This window comes from Felis catus, chromosome D2 (assembly GCF_018350175.1).
Source record: "Felis catus isolate Fca126 chromosome D2, F.catus_Fca126_mat1.0, whole genome shotgun sequence".
Taxonomy (NCBI): Eukaryota; Metazoa; Chordata; class Mammalia; order Carnivora; family Felidae; genus Felis; species Felis catus.
This window is the reverse complement of record NC_058378.1, coordinates 78,075,589-78,098,935: the sequence shown is the minus strand read 5'-3', so window position 1 is coordinate 78,098,935 and position 23,347 is coordinate 78,075,589. Positions and strand designations below refer to the sequence as shown.

At 52.0% G+C, this 23,347-nt stretch overlaps 1 protein-coding gene across 14 annotated transcripts in view; it reads right to left on the bottom strand.

Annotated features, from left to right (window-relative positions):
• Positions 1-8,154: 8,154 nt before the first annotated feature.
• The window catches only part of TACC2 (transforming acidic coiled-coil containing protein 2), a 212,716-nt gene continuing 197,523 nt past the window's right edge, over positions 8,155-23,347 (bottom strand). For 9 of the 14 annotated variants that reach the window (XM_019813929.2, XM_019813936.2, XM_019813930.2 and 6 more), the window contains 6 exons: positions 23,140-23,216; positions 18,427-18,470; positions 13,040-13,200; positions 12,745-12,851; positions 12,238-12,358; positions 8,155-8,697 (listed from right to left, as the gene is read on the bottom strand). In XM_019813929.2, coding sequence (XP_019669488.2) covers positions 8,632-8,697; positions 12,238-12,358; positions 12,745-12,851; positions 13,040-13,200; positions 18,427-18,470; positions 23,140-23,216 — 576 coding nt within the window. In that variant the 3' untranslated portion in view covers positions 8,155-8,631. Of the gene's footprint in view, positions 8,698-12,237; positions 12,359-12,744; positions 12,852-13,039; positions 13,201-15,804; positions 15,814-18,426; positions 18,471-23,139; positions 23,217-23,347 lie in introns of all 14 variants that reach the window. The other 5 variants (XM_019813928.2, XM_045040773.1, XM_019813932.2 and 2 more) reach the window with 1 other exon arrangement.

Here is a 23,347-nt window from a genome sequence, read left to right as displayed (position 1 = left end):
GGGTCTTCACGTGCAGCCTTTCCTGAGTCATGCAAACTATAAAGTGAAACAGGAAAGTAACTGATCTGCCTACTCGTAACGGAGTTCTAGAACTATATAAAACTCTCCACAAATAGGAGGCACCTCTAAATGTCCCTCCCTCCTCACCCTCAGATCTGTGATTCTACCTCCCCTGACAAACCACATTCTGCTCGGGAGAGTAGTTGGTTTCTGTGGGGTGTTTTCCGATGCCTTACCCACTCCTGTATCCCCACAGGACCCAGCAACCAAACTCAGCCCTTAGGAAGTGCTCAAAAGACATCTCTTGACTCGGTAAATGGATGTACCAGTCCCTACCCACTGCTCTGCCTATGCACATGGGTGAGCACTGTGTGTGTGTGTGTGTGTGTGTGTGTGTGTGTGTATACACACGTGTTCACGTATGCATGTGTGTATCTGTTTCTGTGTGGGTCACCATCTCATGTCAGCAGATATCTGTGCACAAGTGGACAGATTTCTGCTTTGCCGCTTCTCTCCCTTCACCCCAAACTTTTCTCAGCTACCTGTCCCTGGAATGTAGGTCCCACGTAAGGTTTCAGTGAAAGAGTTTGAAATACCTTGTCCTGGACCATCTTGTCCGTCATGGGCAAGCCTAGAAACACCCTCCAGGCACCCCTTCTGGGGCACAGCTGGGAGCTGGCCCTTGGGCGCTCTCTAGTGGCCACTCTAGGGAAGTGTCCCAGAGTGCCATACTCCCCAGCGCCCCTAAGCAGGACCCTGGCTTTGGTTGTGTCTATCACCCCCCACAGGCCTTCAGCTCATCTCCAAAGCCCTCTGCACATACAACCCCATAGAGCTCTGTCAAGCTGAGCTATTAGCCAAAGGCAAAGACAACTAATACAAAGAAATGGAAACAGCTCCCAGCAAGTTTCTCTGAAGGCCTCTTCCCGGTGGTGCCCCGTGTGCTGGGATATATGCCCCATGGGCCCAGCCAAGCCAGACACCCCAAGAACAAAGGCCTTTGGGGGCTCAGACATCGAACCCCAAAGAGCACAGCTCTCAGCTAGAACCACCTCGTACCAAAATCTCCCATGCCCGGTACAGGGGGATTCTGGTGGCTTCGCCATTTTCTCGAACACCCCAGGGACAAGTTTCTCCCTAGCTTCCCAGTGAGCCCATTTCAGCCCCCTCCATCCAGTCACCCATGGTGGGGGGAAGTGGGGTACCCAGGAAAGAACATCCAATTCCGACTCTGGCTCTGGGACTAGTTGTGTGTGACCCCTGGACATGACGTTAACCTCCCTAAGTGGAAAGTACACCCAGAGGCCTGGAGTCCTGGCAGTTTGGAGTGTCTTGACCTCAGAGCCTGAATGCCAGCTCTAAGGAACCTCATTCTAGAAGATTCAGGACCCAGTGGGTCTGTGTGTGCACAGTGGGAGGCTGTGAGTGCCCAAATCAGGACTGCCTGGCTCCCCGGGGTGGGGGGCTCTCTGTGCACCAGGGTCCAGGTTGCTGCAGGTGGGGTGCAGCCTGTAGACCAGACCTCTGGCTGAGGTGGCGTATGAGCCAGAAGACAGGCAGGGGTTTCCACCAAGAAGCAGAGGGTGGGTCCTGCCCTTGAACGGAGTCCTGTATGGCCGGGGTGGGGTGGTCTCAGTGCTAAGTGAGGAGCCCTAGACTGGGTCAGACCCTGGCCACTGACTTGCTGTGGGGCCTCGGGGAAGCCTTCTTCTCTCTGGCTCATCTGCTCAACAAAGCTCAGACAAAACAACCGCTCAGCTCTATCCCGGCCCATCCTAGTATTTCCAGACTTCCGGGAGGGTGGGGGTGATGACAAACTGGGTGGCCTAGGGCTTGCCCCATTCACACATTTAAACAAAGTTTGAGCATCAGGTTTGTGCTGGGGGTTGGGGCTAAAGGGGGGACAAAGTAGAGGATGAGAACCACCTGTGCACTTTCAAATCCTCCCCCAACCTGGAATGTTCTTTATTTAGCCATCTTCTCTAAATTTATTTTATCGATGAAATAACACATTGGTATGCTGGTTTATTTCTTTTTTTTTTTTAATTTTTTTTTTTTAACATTTATTTATTTTTGAGACAGAGAGAGACAGAGCATGAACGGGGGAGGGGCAGACAGAGAGGGAGACACAGAATCGGAAGCAGGCTCCAGGCTCTGAGCCATCAGCCCAGAGCCCGATGTGGGGCTCGAACTCACGGACCGTGAGATCGTGACCTGAGCTGAAGTCGGACGCTCAACTGACTGAGCCACCCAGGCGCCCCTATGCTGGTTTATTTCTAATGCACATGAGCACAAAACGTTGTCTGTGAGCTGCCCCCCCCCCCATTATCTTTTGTGCACAGACGCTTTGCTTTGGGAGGTTTACCTCTGGCCTTACGACAGTACAGCGTGATGGACAAGTCAAGGGTCAAGCTCAGTGAGCTGCAGGAGTTCATGGCAGGGGCAGCTGACTACAGAAACATGTCTTTTTATCCTGATGCTCCGGCATCTTGACGTCTTGCTGACTGACCCAGGAGGGACCGTCCCTCTCAGGGTTAGTCAGTTCCTGGGGATGGTAAAACACGTGTCTATGAGCGAGACTTTTCACTTGCAAACCAACCAACCCAGAGCCCATATCCCATCACTCCCTTTATTGGACTTTCACCCTTAGGACCACTGTCCCCCTGTGTGAATCACCCCAGGGCCAGACATTAAACAACTACAGAGAGCCCCAGTGGCCCAGAGCCTACGGAAATGATCCAAACTAGCTGATCCTAAGCCTAGTTACCCCCCTCACCCGTTCCTTCCCTCGGAACCACAGTAAAGGCTCTTGTCCACATCCTACCCTTCCCTTGCTCCCCTGCCTCCTGACCAACTGGGATGCCTCACTCTGTGGTCTTACCCGGCATGGCATGCCCTCTCGGGAACTGTGGGTAAGGAACGATGTCTTCAATGGGCACTTGTCTCCCGATCTGACGGCCTCATTATGCCTGAATAATTATAAAACTTACATTTGAAAACACTGACCCAGGCCTGAGGGTTCAGAGAGGGTTTCTTGGAGGGCGTGACATCAATAATGAGCCTTAAAGGGGCCCCTAGGTGGCTCAGTTGGTTAAGCGTCCAACTTCGGCTCAGGTCATGATCTTATGGTTTGTGAGTTCAAGCCCCGCATCAGGCTCTGTGCTGACAGCTTGGAGCCTGGAGCCTGCTTCAGATTCTGTCTCTCTCTCTCTCTCTCTCTCTCTGCCCCTCCCCTGCTCATGCTCTCTCTCTCTTTCTCAGAAATAAACATTAAAAATAATCATAATAATGAGCCTTAATGGGGCAGGGGTGGGTGTCCCCGGTAGAGGGGTCAGGAGCTATGGAAGGAATGACCACGCGCCCTGATTGGACTGTAGGGTGGGAATGGGGGAAGGGGCTTTGTTTAGTCCTACCCCTTTGATCTCCAGGTTGTGTTTCCCCGTTCTTGAAAAACCCAAAAGGCAGATACGTGAATTCTCTGTGTTCTGCCATTGCTGTTCTGGCCTCGGGGACCTCAGAAGCCCAGCCAGGTGCCACCAGCCTGGGGAGATGTCACGGGTCCACCCACTGCAGAGGGAAACGTGGAGGCGAGGCGGAGCAGAGCCACTCATGCCAGCCTCACCGGGCACACGGGGGGAGCCCCGCAGCCATTCCCATCTACTGAACGGCAGGGCTTTCATGGTCCATAGAAATAGCAGCAGAGCCAGCCCAGACTCAAGGCAGGGCCACCAATCGGTCTAATTACAGGATGGATGTGAGCACCCCTACCGGCCCGAGGGCACATCCCCTTTCCGGTACCTTCTCTCCACTCCTTTTTTTTTTTTAATATTTTTTTTTTTGATGTTTATTCACTTTTGAGGGAGACACAGAGAGAAACAGCATGAGTGGGGGAGGGACAGACAGAGAGGGAGACAGAATCCGAAGCAGGCTCCAGGCTCCGAGCTGTCAGCACGGAGCCTGATGTGGGGCTTGAACTCATGTACCGCGCGAGATCATGCCTCGAGCCGAAGTTGGACACGTAACCCACTGAGCCACCCAGGCGCCCCTCTCCACACTACTTTCGACGGACGTCTTACAAAGGATGCTGTCAGCCTGAGGAACTTGCAGTCATTGGAGAGCGGAGATCCAATCCTGGCTGGCCCTTCTCCTGCCTGAGCTACTCCGTCAAATCCCCAGGTTTCTAACCCCTCTGAGCCTCTGTTTCCTTCCTGTAAAATGGAAATAAAAATAGTTCCCATTCACCAGATTGTTTCAGGGCTAGAGAGCGCAAACCCCGAGGGAGCCCTGTGGGCCTCAGATGTACACAGCTTTCCTCCTGCCAGCCCTTCCCTGCCTGTGCACACACCTCCACCCTGCCTTCGGCGGAACACCCGCCCCCGCCTAGTTCAATTTTTCAAGTGGAATGTCCCGGAAAGCAGAGAGGTCGGCTAAAAAACCTGAGCGTCCTCCCAACGCCGACAATTAAGTGAAAGAAGCAGCTAGAGAGCCTGAGCCCCCACTCGGGCCCCTCACCCCTGCCACCTGTGTCATGCTCCCGGCGTGGCCTTGGGCCCCTCAGATCTCGCACCTAAGGGGCTGAGCGCCAAACCTGAGAGAAAAAGAACCTTCTCCCCGTCTGATGGCAGCCCCCATCCCAGTCATCAGTGACCACCTGCCTCGTTTCTATCCCCGCCCCCCGCTCTGTCTTCATGGGTGATCTTAGTATCCCCGTCATACCGCCTTCAACTTGACAGCCCTAAGGAAATGCTGACCCAGAAACAAAACGAAAAGGATGTTCAGAGCCCGAGATTTCAACGGACTTGGCAAACCGAAATTCTGAGAGGTGCTGAGCATCTCCAAGGTGGTAATGCTGGCTGCCGGGGGAGCTCTGGACGGCAGGTCGGGTGCTGGCTTCTCGTGGTCGTCCCACTTACTCAGCACAGCAAAATAATTGAAGTCCCTAGCAGCCATCACGTGGGTGAACATGTGCAAGCACGTGTGCGTTGTATCAAGTGAGCAAAGGACGCAAAGCAGCTGATCTCAACCCATAGGGGTTCCCAAGGCCAGGCCCTCTGCACGGTGGCCCTGTGGGTAGGTCTGGTGAAGCAGCCTAGCATGCAGGTGCCTGAGGCCAAGGTAGGGCCAGGCCTTTCCAAGCTAGACCAGGCTGACAGGCAGACAGAGTAGCCTAGCGGTAGATGTATGCCTCAAAAGGTATATACTGAATATGTGTGCGTGTTGGGTGTGTGTGTCGTGGGGGGGTATAGTAAAAAAAAAAAATTTTTTAATGTTTACTTTTAAGAGAGAGACAGAGTGCGAGTGGGGGAAGGTCAGAGACAGGGAGACACAGAATCTGAAGCAAGCTCCAGGCTCCGAGCTATTAGCACAGAGCCCGACGTGAGGCTCGAACTCACTAACCATGAGATGACCTGAGCCGAAGTCGGACGCTCAACTGACTGAGCCACCCAGGCGCCTCCCGGGGGGTAAATTTTACTACAACCTCAGTGGAAGCCTATTTGGCAATGGGTTTCCCAAACTTTAAAAATGTGTATAACGTCCAAGAGGGAGAAAAACGACTTGTGGTATCTGGGAGCTGGCCTGGCCTTGCTGTTCTCCTGTCGAACGCAAACAATTCTGCCGAAAGTCAGTGTCAGACTAGCCGCGCTGTGATGGGTCAAGAGAAAACAAGCCCCACCCAGAATCAGTCTGAACAGACAGAACCCGAACATTATTCAAACCCCAAAAAGGACCAAATATCCTTCCATCCTGGCTAATGCATATGAGCAACTACTGCTTCTTTACCAACTACAGCTTTGCCTTAGTCTAGCAAAGATATGAGATACCCAACCTGAGAACTGTCTCTGCCCCGAGAGCATCCAATACGCAGCAAAGCCCTGCTTCCTGACGTCTTCCCCAGAAGCAGCTGGACCAAGTCCGAATCCTGTCCCACCTGCCTCCCAAGACGCCCTTCCGGCGGTGCCCTACAGCTCCCCCTGGTGGCTGTCCTCCCTCACTGCAACGAGCCGTAAAGCCAACTTGGACTTGGGCGGGAGTAGTGACGGATGTTCACCCAGGTTATTCACTTTACAAATTCAGCCTAAGGAAAACTCCTGTCCACAAACGTGCAGGCATAAGGCAACTCAATGCAATGTGCGTGCATAATGACAGCAAAACAATGGACACAATATGAATGTCCAGCAGTGGGCGGCCGGTTAGACACATTTTGGGTACCACGGAATACATGCAGTCATTCGCAATGATGAGAAAGAGCTGTATTTATTGATATAAAAGTTTGCATAACACGATGGTTACATTATAGTATTACATGAAAAAAAAAAAGGTTTACAGAACGGCACGCAGGGGGCTGCAGAACTCCAAATAATCCCGCCTTTAAAAAGATAAGTTAATAAATATTTCATACACTGAGGAAACAAGGCATAGAAAAATAAATACAAAAACATCAACAGTGATCATTTCTTGGTTTAGGGATTATGGTGCTTGTTTGTTTGTTTCATTTTCTTACCTGCATTTCTGGACTTTTTAGCAATGGAAATGTTTTGCTTAGGTAATAAGAAAAATAGAAACTTTCAAGAGCAAGAGGCTGGGCTGTTTTGAGAACACAGCTGAGATCAGAATCTGGGGTGAGGGTGGCGGAGGGGTTTGGCCCGGACAAGTGAGACTGGGGGGCCCGGCTGAGCCGTGAGGAGGGGAGACTGGGAGACGGGACCGGGCAGAGGTGGCTGGGCGGTGGGAGGAGGCAGACCCCTGCCCTGTTAGGGGGGTTGACGGTGGGGCCAGAGGCTGGGACTCGCTTCCGGAGAGGCGGGCTGTCTTTCTTTCCTTGTGATGCCTGTCCTGTGAGGCGTCGGGTGGTCCCATGTGAGGGGAACAGCCCGTGGTCGCTGCGCCTGGGCAGGACGAGGGGCGCTTGAGCTGAGGGCCACCGGGGCTCGCGGCTGCTTCCCAAGCTCACACAGCACGCCCCCCGTCCCACGGGCACGCTCGGACCCCACAAAAATGCCCACCACAGCTGGGAGTGTGCCCTTATTTGGACACAGGGTCTTCGTAGATGTAATCGGGAATCCTGAGAGATCATCCTGGGTTTGGGGTGGGCCCGAAATCCAATGAGTGGTGCCCTTACCAGAGAGAGGAGAGGGAGTTGAGACACAGAAAAGAAAGGCTCATGAAGACAGACGCTGAGACTAGAGTGACACAGCCACCACCCAAGGGACACCAGGGACTGCTTCGAGAGGCAAGGAACAGACTCCACCTCATAGCCCCAGAGGGGAAAAAAACCCCACTGATGCTCAGATTTGGGACTTCTGGCCTCCAGAACGGTGAGAGAATACATTTCTACTTTTTTTTTTTTTTTTAATTTTTTTTTTTAACATTTATTTATTTTTGGGACAGAGAGAGACAGAGCATGAACGGGGGAGGGGCAGAGAGAGAGGGAGACACAGAATCGGAAACAGGCTCCAGGCTCTGAGCCATCAGCCCAGAGCCTGACGCGGGGCTCGAACTCACGGACCGCGAGATCATGACCTGGCTGAAGTCGGTCACTTAACCGACTGCGCCACCCAGGCGCCCCCATTTCTACTGTTTTAAGCTGCTAATATGTGACGTGGTGGCACTTTTAGGAAACTAAGATACCTTCCCACCTTCTCACTGCCCAGCCTATAAGCTGGGAGAAAGTCAGGAGCCGTTAAAGAAATCTACGGCCGGTGCATCCCGCCGTCATCTCCCAACTGGCCTCACTACCTGTCTCCTGTGGGGAACCGCTCGCCTGGGGCTGGTCCTTTAGAGGGAACTGGGCCATGTTTCAGGGTTGATGGTCACACACTAAAAGAATGCATAGGAAGAGGGACAGCGGGCAACTTCCCCGAGCCAGTAAAGGAAAATAGACTTTCCCGCCAAAACTCAGAAAGCGTTTGTAAAAACCAAATCTAAGCTCATTCAGTACACTCCCATAAGCATTTAAAAAATAGCAAACCAATACTTCTCCTTAGCTTCCAACCTACAAACAGCCACGATAACTAAGGAAATGTGATTTAAATCTATGGACGAAGAAGTGAGCCAGACAGAGAGGAGGAAAGGGCCAGATCTGATATGATTTCTAACAAAGGCGAGAAAAGACCCAACCCTTCCCAGAAAAGAAATCATAGCCACGCTTACTGCCAAGATCCAAAGAAAAAAATTTATTTACAATAGAGAATTTTATTTGAAACATGCATTTTTTTTTTAACACAAATCAGCAAACGCAGATCAAGTTTACACTCCTTAAGGCAAGAGTCCCTGTGCAAGCTGTACAAGTTCATATTAAATCCAAAAGCCGCTCACCCTGGGAACTCATGTACAGAGGGCAAGGCCAAGGTCAGCGGTTTGTCTTTTATTAGAGAATCAGACAATCTCCCTGATACAGGAACTCTGAGGTCAACTTGCTATGAATTTATACTAAGAAAATGCAAACCAATAGCAAGAAATTCTGATAGTCTCCTTGGTACTGCATACAATCAAATCAATGTCGTTTAGAAAGGAAATACAGTAGTGCATACGAAAAAGTGAAAACAGAACCTGTCCGCGTCGCTGGAAGGGCGGCAGTGTGCCGACGGTCATATTGCACGCAATGGTCAAGTCCAAACATTCGGTTCAAAGTTAGCTTTTCCCCATTTTGGCAATCAGTTCATCACAAATCTTGGTGAGTTCCTCTATCTCTTTATTCTGAAAGCGAAGACAAAACAGAAAAGAAAAGGCTGCTGAAATCTCCTGGCTGTCTGAAATCAAGCCCAGCAGAACGGCCTCTGGGCTTTCCAGGGGCCCGGGTGCCCCAGGCTTCTTGGTCCCCCTGAAATTCTCCAAAGCGGTATGAGGGATAAATCAAAGCACACATCCGAGCGCTAGCTGTGACCCTGAGCAACTCACGCAACCTTTCTGAGCCTTGGTGTCCTTATCTCTGAAATGAAATGTGGATGATAACATCTGTCTGAGAAAGGAATGCGGTCAGAATGCAAAGCTCCCCAGCAGTGACCGGCACGCAGTAGGGACTGAAGCAAGCATTGGTTCTCTTTCTTTCATTTGCCTCTGAGGGATGCAGACATGAAAGGACGGTCCAGGCTGAGCTCTTTGGTGGCTTTTTTGAGAAATGTCACCAGGAAGCATTGAGCAATCCTACTTGAATAGGGTCTCTAGCATTTAGAGGTTGCGAAACGAGGGGGTGCTGCGGATATGGGGAGGTGGGGAGAGGGGCAGGGGCAGATGCGAGATGGCTCCAGGTTCCCTCGTGCCACGCACGCCCTGCCCGTGTGCCAAAGCCGGTGGGGAGCCGACCACATGCTCAGCCCGCACCGACCAGCAGACAACACTGTCCGGGCTCTGAGACCGGGGATCCGAGAGGATGAGTCTGTTCAAAGGCAGGTGTGGCTCTGCCTGATGCCGACCTGCTTCGGCGGCCCATCTCGAACGGCCCTCGCCAAGGGGGCTGGATCGGTATCCCAGGAACACACCACAGCCACTTTCTCGAGGTCCCCGTGGACGGGGAGCCTCAACCTCACGCCTCTCCCCTGGGGCTAACCCAAGACCCTTCTTTGGAAACCTCAGAACCTCCTGGTCCAGCTCGGAGCCGCGTGTCCCGTGCTTTCCGGGATGGGCTCCGGGTGCCACCCCTGAGTGTCACTACTTGGGAAGAGCCGGGCCTTCTTAGTGGAAGAGGAATTCAATCCTCACTGCAGTTCAGCCACCAGCCCCCGCCGGGAGACAGCCCCACCCGGAAGGTCACCCCGGCTCACCCCCTGCTCGAATTCACAGCCCTGAGAGCTCCGTTCTGAGAGGCGCGGAGATGCCTGCGGGAAGAGGGGTGCCCTGCAGGAACGCAGCACTGGCCGCTGATCCCGAAATTACTATTCTCGCCAACCTGCGGTGCTGGGGCCGCCCAGGATAACTTTTCATCTTACCAGCACGCTTCCTGTGTGCCAGGCACCACGCCAAACACACCCCGGGCAGTGGCCCCACTCGGTTCCCACAACGTCCCTTCGTGGGAGCCACTGTTACTTCCACTTTTCAGTGAGGAAACGGAGGCTCAGAGAGGTTACGCGTCGCGCTTAACGGAAGGTCACACAGGTGGCCGGGCTCCAAGCCTGGAGCACAGACTGAGGCCGGCCTGGCTCCTAGACGGCTTTGCTATCTCACTTATTTAGCGTTAACGTCCAGCGACTGATGGCTGAAAGACACTGGCGGACCCGCTATGGACTCCTGGAGGTTCTCCAAGCTCCGTTTTTGCAGCATCGGCCCACTGCCTAGCAAACAGCCACCACGCAGCTCAGCTCACTGGGCACCAGCCTTTCCAGCACCCTGACTGGGCAAAATGCCCAGCGCCCTCACTTCAGAACTGCCTGGTGGGGAGGTGGAGTGGGGGGGGGAAGAGGATAATGCTTCTGAATCTCTTTAAAACAGAGACCGTCCCTTCTGGATCTCAGAGTCCCGTAGGGAAGAACTCAGGGGATAAATCCGTGTCTCCTCGGTTTTAGTTTCAGACGGTTGCAGATCTATTTGTATCTTTTCTGTTCTCCAAAATGGTGCACCCCACCTCGCCGTCTTCCGTGTTTTCTAGTTTGCCAGAACGTTTTCATTACCTTCATTTGGCAATGGAAGAGTCTCAACAGGCCAGGTTGCGTAGAAAACATCTATCCTGACTCGGGTTTTACCTCTACTGTTTTAGCTAACACCAGGATACAGTGCAAACACCATCGAATCTTGATGCAAACAGAAGGGAACAAACATATTGCTGCATTTTCCACCTAGAAACATCTGATGCCCAACTGCCTTAGTGCCCAAAATGCTGGGGGGAATGTGGTCTTTAACTTAAAGGAGTATTCCACTTTTCAGGAGTCACCCAATATGCCACACATGGCTTATCAACATTCAAAGAATAAAAAATAAACACCCACTCGGGGTGCCTGGGTGGCTCAGTCAGTTAAGTGTCTGACTTCAGCTCAGGTCACGATCTCATGGTTCGTGAGTTTGAGCCCCGCATCGGGCTCTGTGCTGATGGCTCGGAGCCTGGAGCCTGTTTTGGATTCTGTGTGTGTGTGTGTGTGTGTGTGTGTGTGTGTGTGTGTGTGTGTCTCTCTCTGCCCCTCCTCTGCTCATGCTGTCTCTCAATCTCAAAAATTAATAAACATTAAAAAAATTTTTTTTTAAATCCTTAAAAATAAACACCCACTTAACACTAACAATGCAGTGCCGCTCAAAAAATACAGACAGAATGAATAAATGCTGGACCTGACTCTATGCTTACTGCTAGGAACACGGAGCAGAGCCTGGAAAATCGAGGCGGTTGAACAGACTTGGGGTATTTGGCACCGTCCAGACTTTTTCCTTCTTTCTTTTTTAAAAATACAATTCTGTCTGGCGGCCACTTGTCTTCATCCCAAAAAGAAAAGGCAAAGAACAAGAATGATCTGGAATGTGGGTTTTCTAGTGCTGAATTCTGGACAGCCAGGAAGACTGTGGACCCAGCACCATGCGATGGCACTGGTGCCATCGGCCCCCAAAGGACACCCCCGTCCCAACCGTGACTACCCATTAAGGCCCAAATGCAGGTGAAGTGATGCTACCCCAGGCCACTGGGTTCTCGGATAACCATCCAGGGGACTCCGAAGGCTCAGTGGATCAACCATATGCGTTTGTTCTGGAAACACACTCAGGGAGGGAGACTGCCTGGCCCACACTTACCCAGATTCGGACTCTTGGACGGAAGGGGCTTCTCATTTGGACACCCGGGGAGAGGGTGTGTGCAGTGGACTGACTGCTAGACCGGAAATCAGGACAAGCTAAGGGACCTCAGGAGGGTCCCCCCCATCCGTGGAAGCAGGCGGACATCTGGGGGACCTTTCGACCCCAACGTGGCCCGTTTTCTGCATCTGCCCCTGGCCTCTGGTGGTTACCCGATTCCCCCACCGGTAAGCGTCTAGATGCAGGGCGAAGTACAATGCCCAGCACATCGAGATTTTTCAGTAGATGTGTGACAAATGAATGGATGCTGAAAAGGGAGCGAAAACCAGCAGCAAACACCCAAGCGGACGGCAATTCCAGGAGGAGCAGAGAGGACAGTAACAGGGCTGGCCCTACACTGGATCTTCCGGATGGAGAACAAGCGTATGCTCACGAGGCATACACCTGTCCCGGGAGCCGCGGAGGCCGCAGGAAACCCCAGCCTCTGCTGATCTGAGGGTCTGACCAGCCCCACCGGCCGTCGGCTGTTACCTTCTGCTCCAGCGTCCTCTCCAGAGCGTCCACACGAAGCTGCTCCTTCCGCAGACTGGCCTGGTAGGCAGCCTGCTCCTGCTGGGCCTTGCCTCGGACCTGCGCGATCTCGGCGTTGGCCCTACGGACACAAGGTGGGGGGGCGGCGGTGCTCAGAAAAGATCACCCTTCCCACCTTCCTCCTCTCAGCTCTGGACGGCGGGAACGGTCTGGATCCAGTTCCTGTACCAGCGGGGGTCTGCTTAGGAGCCCAGGAGCACCCCCACCCTGCCCCCAACCCCCATTCCCATGAGGCCAAAATGCTTTGAGCGGGTGCCCTGGAGATTACAACATGCACGCTCCACTTATCAAGATGCCGAGGACACTGTTATCACAAGTTGCACTGAAAAAACACAGAGGGATTATCTGCTTTTTCTAAGCCAGGGTCCGTGGGGTCATTGGAGCTCCCAGCCTGCCTCGGCAGGGGGTGCCGAGAGGTCTTTGGGAGCAGACCTGAAGCCGCATTACCTGTCCAGTTTTTCCTCTGCATGCACCTTCAGGGCCTGGTACCTCTGCTCCTCTTTCTTCACCCGGGACAGGTACTCCTGGGCACATTTCTTCAGCACTTCTTCATTCTGACACGACAGAGGACAGGGGTCGCACCCACAGAAGAGACAGCCCAGGTGCTGGGAACCCCAAGAACTCCCTGATGCGGGTATAATGCTGGACAGCCAAGTCCAGCTCCCTGTGCACTCTCTCAACCTGCGCCTCCTCCTCCCGCCCTGCACGTCCGGCCACCTGCTCGGCCCCGACACACACACACCTTGCGGAAGCCTTCAAGGACTTCCTTCATCTTCTCGTATCTCCTGAAGAGATCGGCCAGAGATTTCTCCACGGAGTTCAGGTCGGCCAGGGCTTGCTCCTTCTCCAGGACCAGCTGCTGGACAGTCTGGTGGGAGACTGACTTCTCCCTCTGCTCATCCTCTGGCAAGAGACACAAAGAACAGACGATGGGACCGGTGCATCCCAGCCTGGTCTCAGAGGCAGTCGAGGCCTCAGATCGCAAGTCAGTCTAAGCACGGGGCATCCCAGACTTGGGACGGACCCGCTCCCCGAGCCCACCCAGACCGTCTCTGAAGGCACAAAAACCCCCACAGCTCCAGCATCGCAGACCTGGGCCTTTGCAGTGTTAGAAGGGATGGAAACCAGCCACCGTCTTCAACCCGATCAATGCAGACCCCTCAAAATCGACATTCGAGGCCCCAGGGATGCTATGTGGTTGATGGTGGCCAACAGATCCATAAGGTGGGAAAAAAATCACTACTGAATTTTGTGTTGAGCAAGATAAAAAGGTATAGGAGTCTGGGCTCCGAGGAACAGGTCTTTCTATGTATTATCGACATAAAGACATGGTTATTGGAAAAGAAAAAGGTTTCACCCTTAAAACATCCCGCGAACCAAGGCCCACATAACCACCAGCCCTGAAATTCTGCTTCGCACAGAAACGGACATTTCCTTGGACACAGCAAATGTTTTAACTCCGACGAAAATGGAGCTCTTTCCGTCAAAGTGACTTTCTCAGTTATGTACCTAAGAAATCTGGCCCAGTTCAGAGTGGCTGAGCCTACTAAAAGGAACTGCCCTGTCCTCTGACCCCCACTACCATTCTACCGTGAACGTCCACGGCTCCCCACTCACTCGGGTTCCTGACACCAGGCCACCTCCCCAGAGGCGCCTTCCTGAGCACCTGCGGGAAACGCCTCCTCCCTACGTTCCAGTCCATTCTCTTCCCAGCAGCGGTCAGACATGCATGCACACCGGTGTGCACCAGCTGTCTGTCTGCCTAGAGTGCACGCTGCGTGAGGGCAGGGTCTTAAGTCTTGCTTTGTCCACATCTTTAATCCCAGAGCCTAGGACAGCGCCTGACTCACAGGGTGCCTCAACACATCCGTGCTGTGAATGAACGAGCAGAGCCTGGCAACCCAAACCCCAAGCCATGCTCATAACCATCTCTCTCCGCGAGCCTGTTGGTAACAGACCTGGAAGGAGGAAGCTCCCTTCAAAGCAAGGGGTGCACTTGTGATGAGCACTGGGTATTGTATCAAAGCATTTTTACACCTGAAGCTAATATTGCACTGTATGTTAACTAACTGGAATTTAAGTAAAAACTTAAAAAAAAAAAAAAAAAAGCAGAGGGACGCTGCTCTGGGTTCTTTCCCTTGCGTTCCTGGCGGATCGGCACTGTCCTGTCTCCTAAAGTTAGGTGTATTCTTGTTGCACGCTGTGGAGGGAAAGGTCTCAGGACAGGGGAACCACATCCTGGGAAAGGGCTCAGGACAGGGGAACCACATCCTGGGTTTTAGCTTCGGCTGTGATACAAACTCATTCAAAAGTCCTGACTCTCGGGGGCTCAGGGCCTCATTTCCAAAATGAAGGGGTTGTCACACATGAACGTGCACCCGAATCAGCAGGGGCTTGTTTAAACACAGGCAGCAGCGCCCCACCCAGCGAGTTCTGATCTGGCGGGTCTGCGGTGGGGCCGAGAACCGGCATCTGTGACTAGTTCCCCGATGATGCTGAAGCGGCTGGTCCAGGGGTCACGCTCGGAGAGCCACAGACCCGGAAGATGTCTGATGTACCTCCACCCCTGCCTCCAGAGCCCCCGCTGCCGGGGCAGAGAGGAAGGACCCAGGCGCCAGACTCTCGACTGCCCAGGTTCCGTCCTGGCTCTGACACTCACCAGCTCTGCTGCCTTGGGCAGGGTTTTTAACCTCTAGGAGTCTCAGCCTCCTGAGCTGAAAGAGGGGTTCACATAATACTTATCTCGTGGCATTTCAGGGAAGATTAAGTGAAAATGTATATGAAGCCTGTGACATAATAAGAACCCAGGATCAGTGACCCATCATCAACAGCATCACGGGCACCCCCAAACTGGCGTGATGTCGCATCAATCACTCACGGAGGGGGAGCTTTTTAACACTCGGCGAGAAAAGAACCGCCTGCAATCTTGCTGCGCCCAGACTCCTAAAAGAAACGATGCTCCAGTAACTGAACGCTTGTTTTTATTACGTTTTAGCTGCTTCCTTAGTCCTCGGCACAGGGTACAATGCACATTCTGGGGCTGAACTGAGGCCACGTATACATTTCACTTGGCTTGTAAAAAGCCATTTATCAAACAGAGTCCATCTGATTTCCTGGATCTGAGACTTAGCTTGCCTCAGGTTTCCGGCCCTCCCCCCAAAAGGCTCGTAAAAATAGAAATTTCCCGGTTCCCAGGAGACGGAGGAGGTGAGAATGCGCCACAAATCTTCTTGCAAGTTACACACGCAGTCAGGTTCTTCACATCAGGAAATCAGCCCCAAACTCAAAATGCTCCAGACTCAACAACAAAACAATGCCCTTGGAGATTTTTCTGTTTTGTTTTTCTTTTTGCAGGCAACACATTATTAAACCATGTTTCTCGGGGGAGGGGGAGGGGGAATGCGGCAAATACACAATAGCAAAAGTAACAAAAACAGAAACAAACAAACAAACAGACACGGGTTGCAATGGGCAGGTGTCACGTTAGGGGAAGAAGCGTTTACTTACCAGGCTTGCCTGTGTGTTTTGCAAGCAAAGGGCAAGAAGCAACAGAAAATGGAAGCAAAACAGATAATCAGGGCAGTTGTTAGGAAAGCAGAAAAAAAATCAATTGCAACAACCTGGAATGCAGAAAAGCACAGAGGTCTTTTTTTGGTTCTGAATCCTAAGTATGCGGTCTCTGAACTCAAGAGCATATGCTCTTTAGTAACATGTGACGAGAACGGACGACGATGGCAGGACACATGTCACGCTGGCGTGGAACATTTGTGACGGTTACATGGAAGCCAGAGAGCCGGGCTGCAGCCAGGAGGGGCTGGCGCAGGTGGGGTGAAGTTTTGACTTCAAAACGCTACCGATGTTCATTCTGCCTGAACTGCCAAGCTCCTGGAGCTTGAGTTTTTCCCTCCCACCAGGGATGCTGCGTAGGCGGGTGCAAAGGAGAAGAAGAGAGGAGGCTGGTATGTTTCCACGTATGGGGACCCACAGCCTGCCCAGCAAGAAGGCGGGTCCCGCCCGCAGTGACAGGGAGTCCTGGCTGTGCCTCAGCCCCACGCCATTGTCTGCAAGGACACAAGGACCTGGAAATCTGCGGTGGCCCTCATCAATGCCCTGCAGTAGTGACTGACAGGTGACAGCCACAGACGTGCCAGCTGATGAACAAGGTCTGAAAAGTGGCTGGTGAAGGTGCCCGAGGACGGGGAACCAGGACGGGACATGCGTCACCCTGGGTGACAGTGCTGCCTGCAGCCAGGGACACCGGAGGGCGCTCACAGGGCCTCCGGCAGCGCTCAAACACCCCCAAACAGCAAAATGCTCAGAGGGGCGAGATCACAGCTCTTGAAGAGAGGGACCCTTCGGCCAAACATACCGGGTCTCCCCGGGGGAGGGGGGTGGGGGGCTGGGGGTGCGTAGCCTTAACGCCTGCGGTCTGAGCTCCACCCACTCAACCTGCCTAGAATTGAAATGTTCTCCGAACTACTCCCACCGGCAAATAGGCTGCAAGGAAGTCAGAGCTGAGTAACCTTTCTGTCCAGCAGGGATGGGCCACTTGCACCAGGGAGAGAGATTCTTACTCTTCGGTGTTTAAGAGGGAACGAACGTCTACTTGTATCAAAAACAGCCAGCCGAGTGCTAGCAGGTGGCTCGGGACGGCATTCTCTCAGGGGCAGAGGCTCCTGCCCTTTTACCCCCTCTCAACCTTGGCCCAAGTATCGTCACCAAGGGCAAAAATAACAATGTAGGACTCTGAGATGCAGAAGGGTATTTCCAGATGAGCCACGGTGGGTCGGAGTGACGTTTTCACAACCTAAGACTCCAGGAGGCCACACTGTGCTCAGTGTGTCAAACACTGTATATTGGAAGACATAAATCCTCCTTCCTGACCACTTTTACAGGCAGCTTTGGTTCCAAGAGGTTTTTTTTTTTAATATCTCATCCATATGTATTCATAAATTCGTATACCAATTTAATAAAGAGGTTTCATTCGATAGAAACCATACGCCACGAGCTGATCCTTAGAAACACCCAAATGGACTCTCCCTGAGATCTGGGAGAAACGGCCTCTGTTGTAATAAATCAAAATTAAAGCCCCTTTGAATAGAAAGCCCTCAGTTGTCAGCCTCTTCACCATTCCCAAGGCTGCTCTCATATTTATCTTGGGACAAGCTAGAGGTGTGGTAGCATGACTCAGACCCAAACGTTTGAGAGAGAGAGGAATCATCTGTTAACCCGGCGTCCAGCTTCGACACAGAAACTGGTGTGCAGTGAGCTGGGGCTTTTACTCCATGTGTCCTCAGGAGTAAAAGATTTTTTTTTTTTTAACTGGTATCCTGGACCTAAGCAAATGAAATAAAATAAATAAATAAAAATCTCCCCCGCCCCTGCCAAGTCATAGCATCGTTTCTGAATAGTGATCACTAGTGTGAAAACGGGCTTAGCGCTTCTGTGAGCTCTTTTCCCATTCTTCTTCTTCTTTTTTTTTTTTTTTTAAGTGCCAGGGGGTGTAGAACTTGCCCCTTGAGGCCATTTTTTATTGGAGGCCAAAACAGTGTCAGGACCGGCTGCCCGGGGTGCGAAGACGGATTCTGAGTCAATGCCCATCCCCGTGAGATCAGGTAATGCACAGGGGGGTGGGGGGGGGGGGAGCAGGCAGGACGGCCACGCATTCCACTGTCCTTGCCCTAGAACCCTGCGTGAAGGCTGAGTATTTTGTCCCTTGAGTCTAAGTTAGAGTTCAGGGATTTGATTCTTCGTCCCTCTCATGAGCCAAGAAATCCCCCAAACACCCTAGGAACCAACCCAAACCTCTTTCCCCATGAAGTGGGCAAGTCCTGGCTCGATGGTGGCCATTGAGGTAACTGCCATGGCTTCCCACAGGCACGAATGGTGCTAAGGAACATTCTAGCAGGTGTTTCCAGGAGGCCCCCAGGCTCACATTCTGGGATGCTCTGGTCCCTCGGTGAAAAGCGGTCACTTTAGCAGCACACACACTAAAATCGGTCCCTCCCTGAAGGACTTCATGTTCTAAGAGGGGCTGAAGATGAACACACTCGGAGCGTCTAACTTCAAAGCCCTCCCCGTGGTTCAGAAGCCTCGGGGAGGCTTGAGGCCACCAGTCAGGACACCTACCTATCATCTGAGCGATGGTCTTCTCATACTCAGCCACTATTTTCCTGTAAGGGAAGTAAAAATACGTTGGAACTGTGACAACAGAATGGCTTCTAATTGACGCTAGGGTCCCCGTGCTGGACTCAGCAGCCTGACCGAGTCTTATTTTTTTTCTTAAAGTTTATTTATTTATTTTGAGAGCAAGGAGAGAGAGAGAGCGTGCAAGTGGGGGAGGGGCAGAGCGAGAGAGAGAGAGAGAGAGACAGAGAGAGAGAGAGAGAGAGAAAGAGTGTCCCAAGCAGGCTCTGTACTCTTAGTTTGGAGCCCGATGGGGGGCTTGAACTCACAAACCGTGAGACCATGACCTGAGCTGAAACTGAGAGTCCGATGCTTAGCAGATGGAGCCACCCAGGCACCCCTAGGGGACAAGTCTTATTTGTCACAGGTTCACACCTCTAGGTGCACCTGCAACCCCGCCCCTCATCTTACATACCCAAATAAGTCAATTTTCCTAGTGCATGACTCTGAACACAACATGCCCCTGGGCAAAACCTTCGATGCATCCCTACTGCTCACTGAGGAAAAAACATAAGGCCGACCCTTCCGCCTGACAATCAAAGCCTTCCAGAACCTGAGCCTGATCACTTTCATCAACCTTACCTCCTTTCCTGCCATCTCATGAACAAAGTGGTTCAATGAGAACAAATGAGTTTTTGCCAGCTCTGGGATTTTCCACCTCCATGACCCTGCCCGTGTTGTTCACTTCGCCTCTCTACTTCCACCTCTCATAGTCTTGTCTGCTTCTCAAGGTCCAATTCAAATGCCATCTCCTCCAGGAAGCCTTCCCTGATTTCTCCTCCAAACTTCAAGACATTTTATCTGAATCTTCTAAAACATCTCACACGTCTGGCATCACAGTACATGAGCAGAAGCTCCTCACGGCCCAGGGGCCAGTACTTAGTCACCTATGATGGGGATGGGGGCAGACGGGGGAAGAAGGAACAGCAGCACTTCTTGGATAGCCTCAACAAACCTCAGCTACACAAAAGCACGAAGATTCCCGGCTTGTAAGACTGTCTCACTGCTGCCCCCAGGTGGAAGGACCCAGGAGTGAAGAAGCCCCCCTCTCTCTTGAAAGTCAACCTTCTGGAAGGAACCTCTCAAAAAAGACTTGAGAGTTTCTCCTACATTATCCAACAGTTAATCTCCACAGGAGAGCCCAGAACGGCCCTGATTCCAGCTGGCCCTGCCTCTCCCAGCTGAGTGGCTCAGACAGATTGGTCACAGACACTGGGGACTCAGCTGACTCCCTGGTATGGTTGAAGATTAGCCTGGACCCTGACTTTCAGGGCCGTGGGAGAACTGAATGAGGTTAAAAGACCAGTGAAAGCATTCTGCAGAGTCTAAAGGCATCGCAGCTGATGGGTGTCTGTCCCTGGCTTCTTGACCTTGGCCCCAAGGACGGCGCCTCGACCAAAGCCAACCCACAACAAAAAAGGTGACTGCGACATGAGCCCACATGGGTTCTTTCTGAATCCTACCTACACAGAAGCACTTTGCGTTTTCTGTAATTAAACAATACCTCCTTGTACCCCTGAGTCACAAAACAGCGATGGACCCCCTGAGGCTGCCCCACCTGAACCCATCACTGGACCACAGCGGGTGCGGGATGTGTCCTTCCAGAGGTGCAGGGGGACCAGGGGCCCGAAGCCGCTTCGGTGGCACTGTATTTGCAGCTCTTTCTTCCTCACAGTGAAGTGCCGCCAGGATTGCTGATGGGCATACTGAGGCACAGGGTGACGCAGGAACCTTTTCAGAATCCCAGGGCTACAAAGCGGCCGAGCTTGGCTCCGCATCCAGACATCCGACTCTGGAGCCTTTTCATACCCCTTACGCCTCGAGGTGCTGTGATTCACCCTTCTTCACAGAGGCGGAAAGTCAGCTTACAGAGTTAAGGAACAGGCCCCAAAGCAGCTAGGAAGCGGAGCCTGACTGTCACCTGGTCTGGTCTGGCTCCCAGGTGGACAGCTGGGCCTTCAAACGCGAGTGCGGCTGTGTCGGCTGGTGACACCGGAGTCCCGCCACACTGGTTAGTCAACAGCACTCCCTGGAGCCCCCAGAGGTACAGCTCCTCCCCAGGACGCAAAACGAATCAGGGATGGAGCTTCTAGCCTTCCCAGCATGCCCTGCTTTCATTTTCAGGACAGGCAAAAAATGAAAGCCATGTTGTTCCCTCCTCTACTCCCCTACTGGGAAAAAAAAAAAAAAGAGAGAGAGAGAGAGAGAGAGAGAAAGATAAAGGAGAGAAATTTTCAAATGACGCCACCGCAGGGCCTCAGTGTGAATGTGTGAAACAGCACGCTCGGATTAACCTCCAGAAGCGGGCACAGAAAGCATCAGTAGGAAGAAGGGACTAACAGGAGAATTTCCAGGAAGATAATATTTGACCTAGAAAACAGGGGATCCGACTACCCTAAATAATTTGCTACTTAAAACCGTAGCCAGGGGGCGCCTGGGGGGCGCAGTCGGTTAAGCGTCCGACTTCAACCAGGTCACGATCTCGCGGTCCGTGAGTTCGAGCCCCGCGTCAGGCTCTGGGCTGATGGCTCGGAGCCTGGAGCCTGTTTCCGATTCTGTGTCTCCCTCTCTCTCTGGCCCTCCCCCGTTCATGCTCTGTCTCTCTCTGTCCCAAAAATAAATAAAAACGTTGAAAAAAAAAAAAAAACCAAAAACCCGTAGCCAAGAGTGCAGCCGATTCTGATAACCAGCAGCGACTATTGCAATCAAGCGCCCTCTAAATGAACTAATCCAACCAATTTTTAAAAACTCATCTATTTTTCCCTTATTCCCAAACTCTGAGACTCAAAAACGAAGCAAGCCTATTGAGGATTTTCAATACAGCACCAGATCTTTCGTCTCGTTCAAAACGATCTCTCATCTCTTCCCTTGAGACTGGAAAACCCATGTGTCAGTTCAGCTTGTGCTGAAGAAAGGCTGGTGTGTGGAGAGATGAACTGTGTTCCCAGGAGCGGTTCTCAGACCTGGCAGCAGCCGGAGCCCCGGGCAGTGCTCACTAACCTGGGATGGCCCGGGCCAAGGCTTGGGTCCAAGTTTCTTAAAAACGCCACTTGGCCATACCATTTTTAAGATCACATCCCAAGGGTAAGTTCTAGCCCAAGACATGGTTTCGTAGTCTCTAAGATGACGATGGATCACGAAGGAAAATGAAAGGCAAAAAGGTCCGTCAGACATGACGAGGGAGGCAGGCCCCTGGGTACAGTGGAAAGAGTTGGGGTTTTATGACCAGAAAGGTGGATTCAAATTCACATTCTTCTAACTAGAAGCTCCGGGACCTTGGACAAGTCACCTGACCTCTCTGAGCCCTCCCACTGTCAGATGGGGCTGATGATCGCTTCTTGAGGGGCCCGGGGAGCAACAGAGACCGCGTGCCAGAAACACAGCACGTGGCACGTGATGTGATAGGCACTCAAGATGTGGTGGCTGTTACACTTCTAATACCAATGCAGCAAATGGAAATAAATCACTCAGACAAAATTCCGGAGGTAACCCAACTGCTTATCCACGGAGACTGGTGAAGTTCACTTTGTTAGAACCATACAAGGACCATTAAACCTGTTACACAATAAGGTCGAGTTGTATAAAAATCTGTCCAAGATTTACAATGTTAAAATTCAGGGGCGCCTGGATGGCTCAGTCGGTTAAGCGGCTTATGACTTCAGCTCAGGTGATGATCTCACAGTCTGTGAGTTTGAGCCCTGCATCGGGCTCTGTGTTGACAGCTCAGAGCCTGGAGCCTGCTTCGGATTCTGTGTCTCCCTCTCTCTCTGCCCCTCCCCTGCTCATGCTCTGTCTCTCTCTGTCTCACAAATAAATAAAAACATTAAACAGATTTTTTACAATGTTAAAAGAGAATACAGGATAATGTACAGTTCTACTCCCCACTTTGGAAGAAAAATGGAGTCTGTATGGACACATTCACACATTTGTAATCAGAAATAGGAAATTCTTGGGGCGCCTGGGTGGCTCAGTCGGTTGAGTGTCTGACTTGTGATTTTGGCTCAGATCATGATCCCAGGGTCATGGGATGGAGCCCTGCGCTGGGGGATTCTCTCTCTCCCTCTGCCCTTCTTTCTCCCCCGCTCTCTCTCTAAAATAAATTAAAAAAAAAAAAAAAAAAAAGAGCGGTGCCTGGATGGCTCAGTCGGTTAAGCATCTGACTCTTGATTTCAGCTCAGATCATGATCTCACAATTTCTGAGATGGAGCCCCCATGTCGGGCTCTGCACTGACAGCCTGCTTGGGATTCTCTCTCCCCCCTCTTCTCTGCTCCTCCCCTGCTCATGCTCTCTCTCTCTCTCAAACTACATAAATAAACTTCAGAAAAAAAAAAAAAAGGAAGAAATGGAAAATTCTTGGAAGGATATACCAGAAACGGTGGATAGCAGCTACCTGAGGGGAGTGGAATTGGAGACTGGGTGGAAGAGAGATTTGCTTTTCATCGCACAGGTATTTATTTGTTTGCAATATTTAGCTCAGGTGCATGATATTTTCGTAAGAGTACCATGACGAAAAATGCTTTTGCGAAAACATAAACCTTGTCTCTTAAAGAACAGGTGACTCTTGGGAAGACCTGGTTCATGGGCCACAGCAGCTCCAGCTGCTATGAGACCACAGGTGGGCCATGCCCCAGGTGCCAGGAAGCACCACAACTGACCTCATTTCCATCACCTCCCGCCTGCTTTCTTCGTATTTAGCCTTCCACTCCGAGACCTCGCTCTCCTTGGTTATGATCTGGCATCAGGGAGGAAAGAGAAAGGTGAGCTCCAGGGGAGTGAATTCAGATCTGAGCGATTCGCAGACCAAGAAGGAAACACTGAATAAATGTAGAATTAGAACTTCCCACACCAAACAATAATTGGACT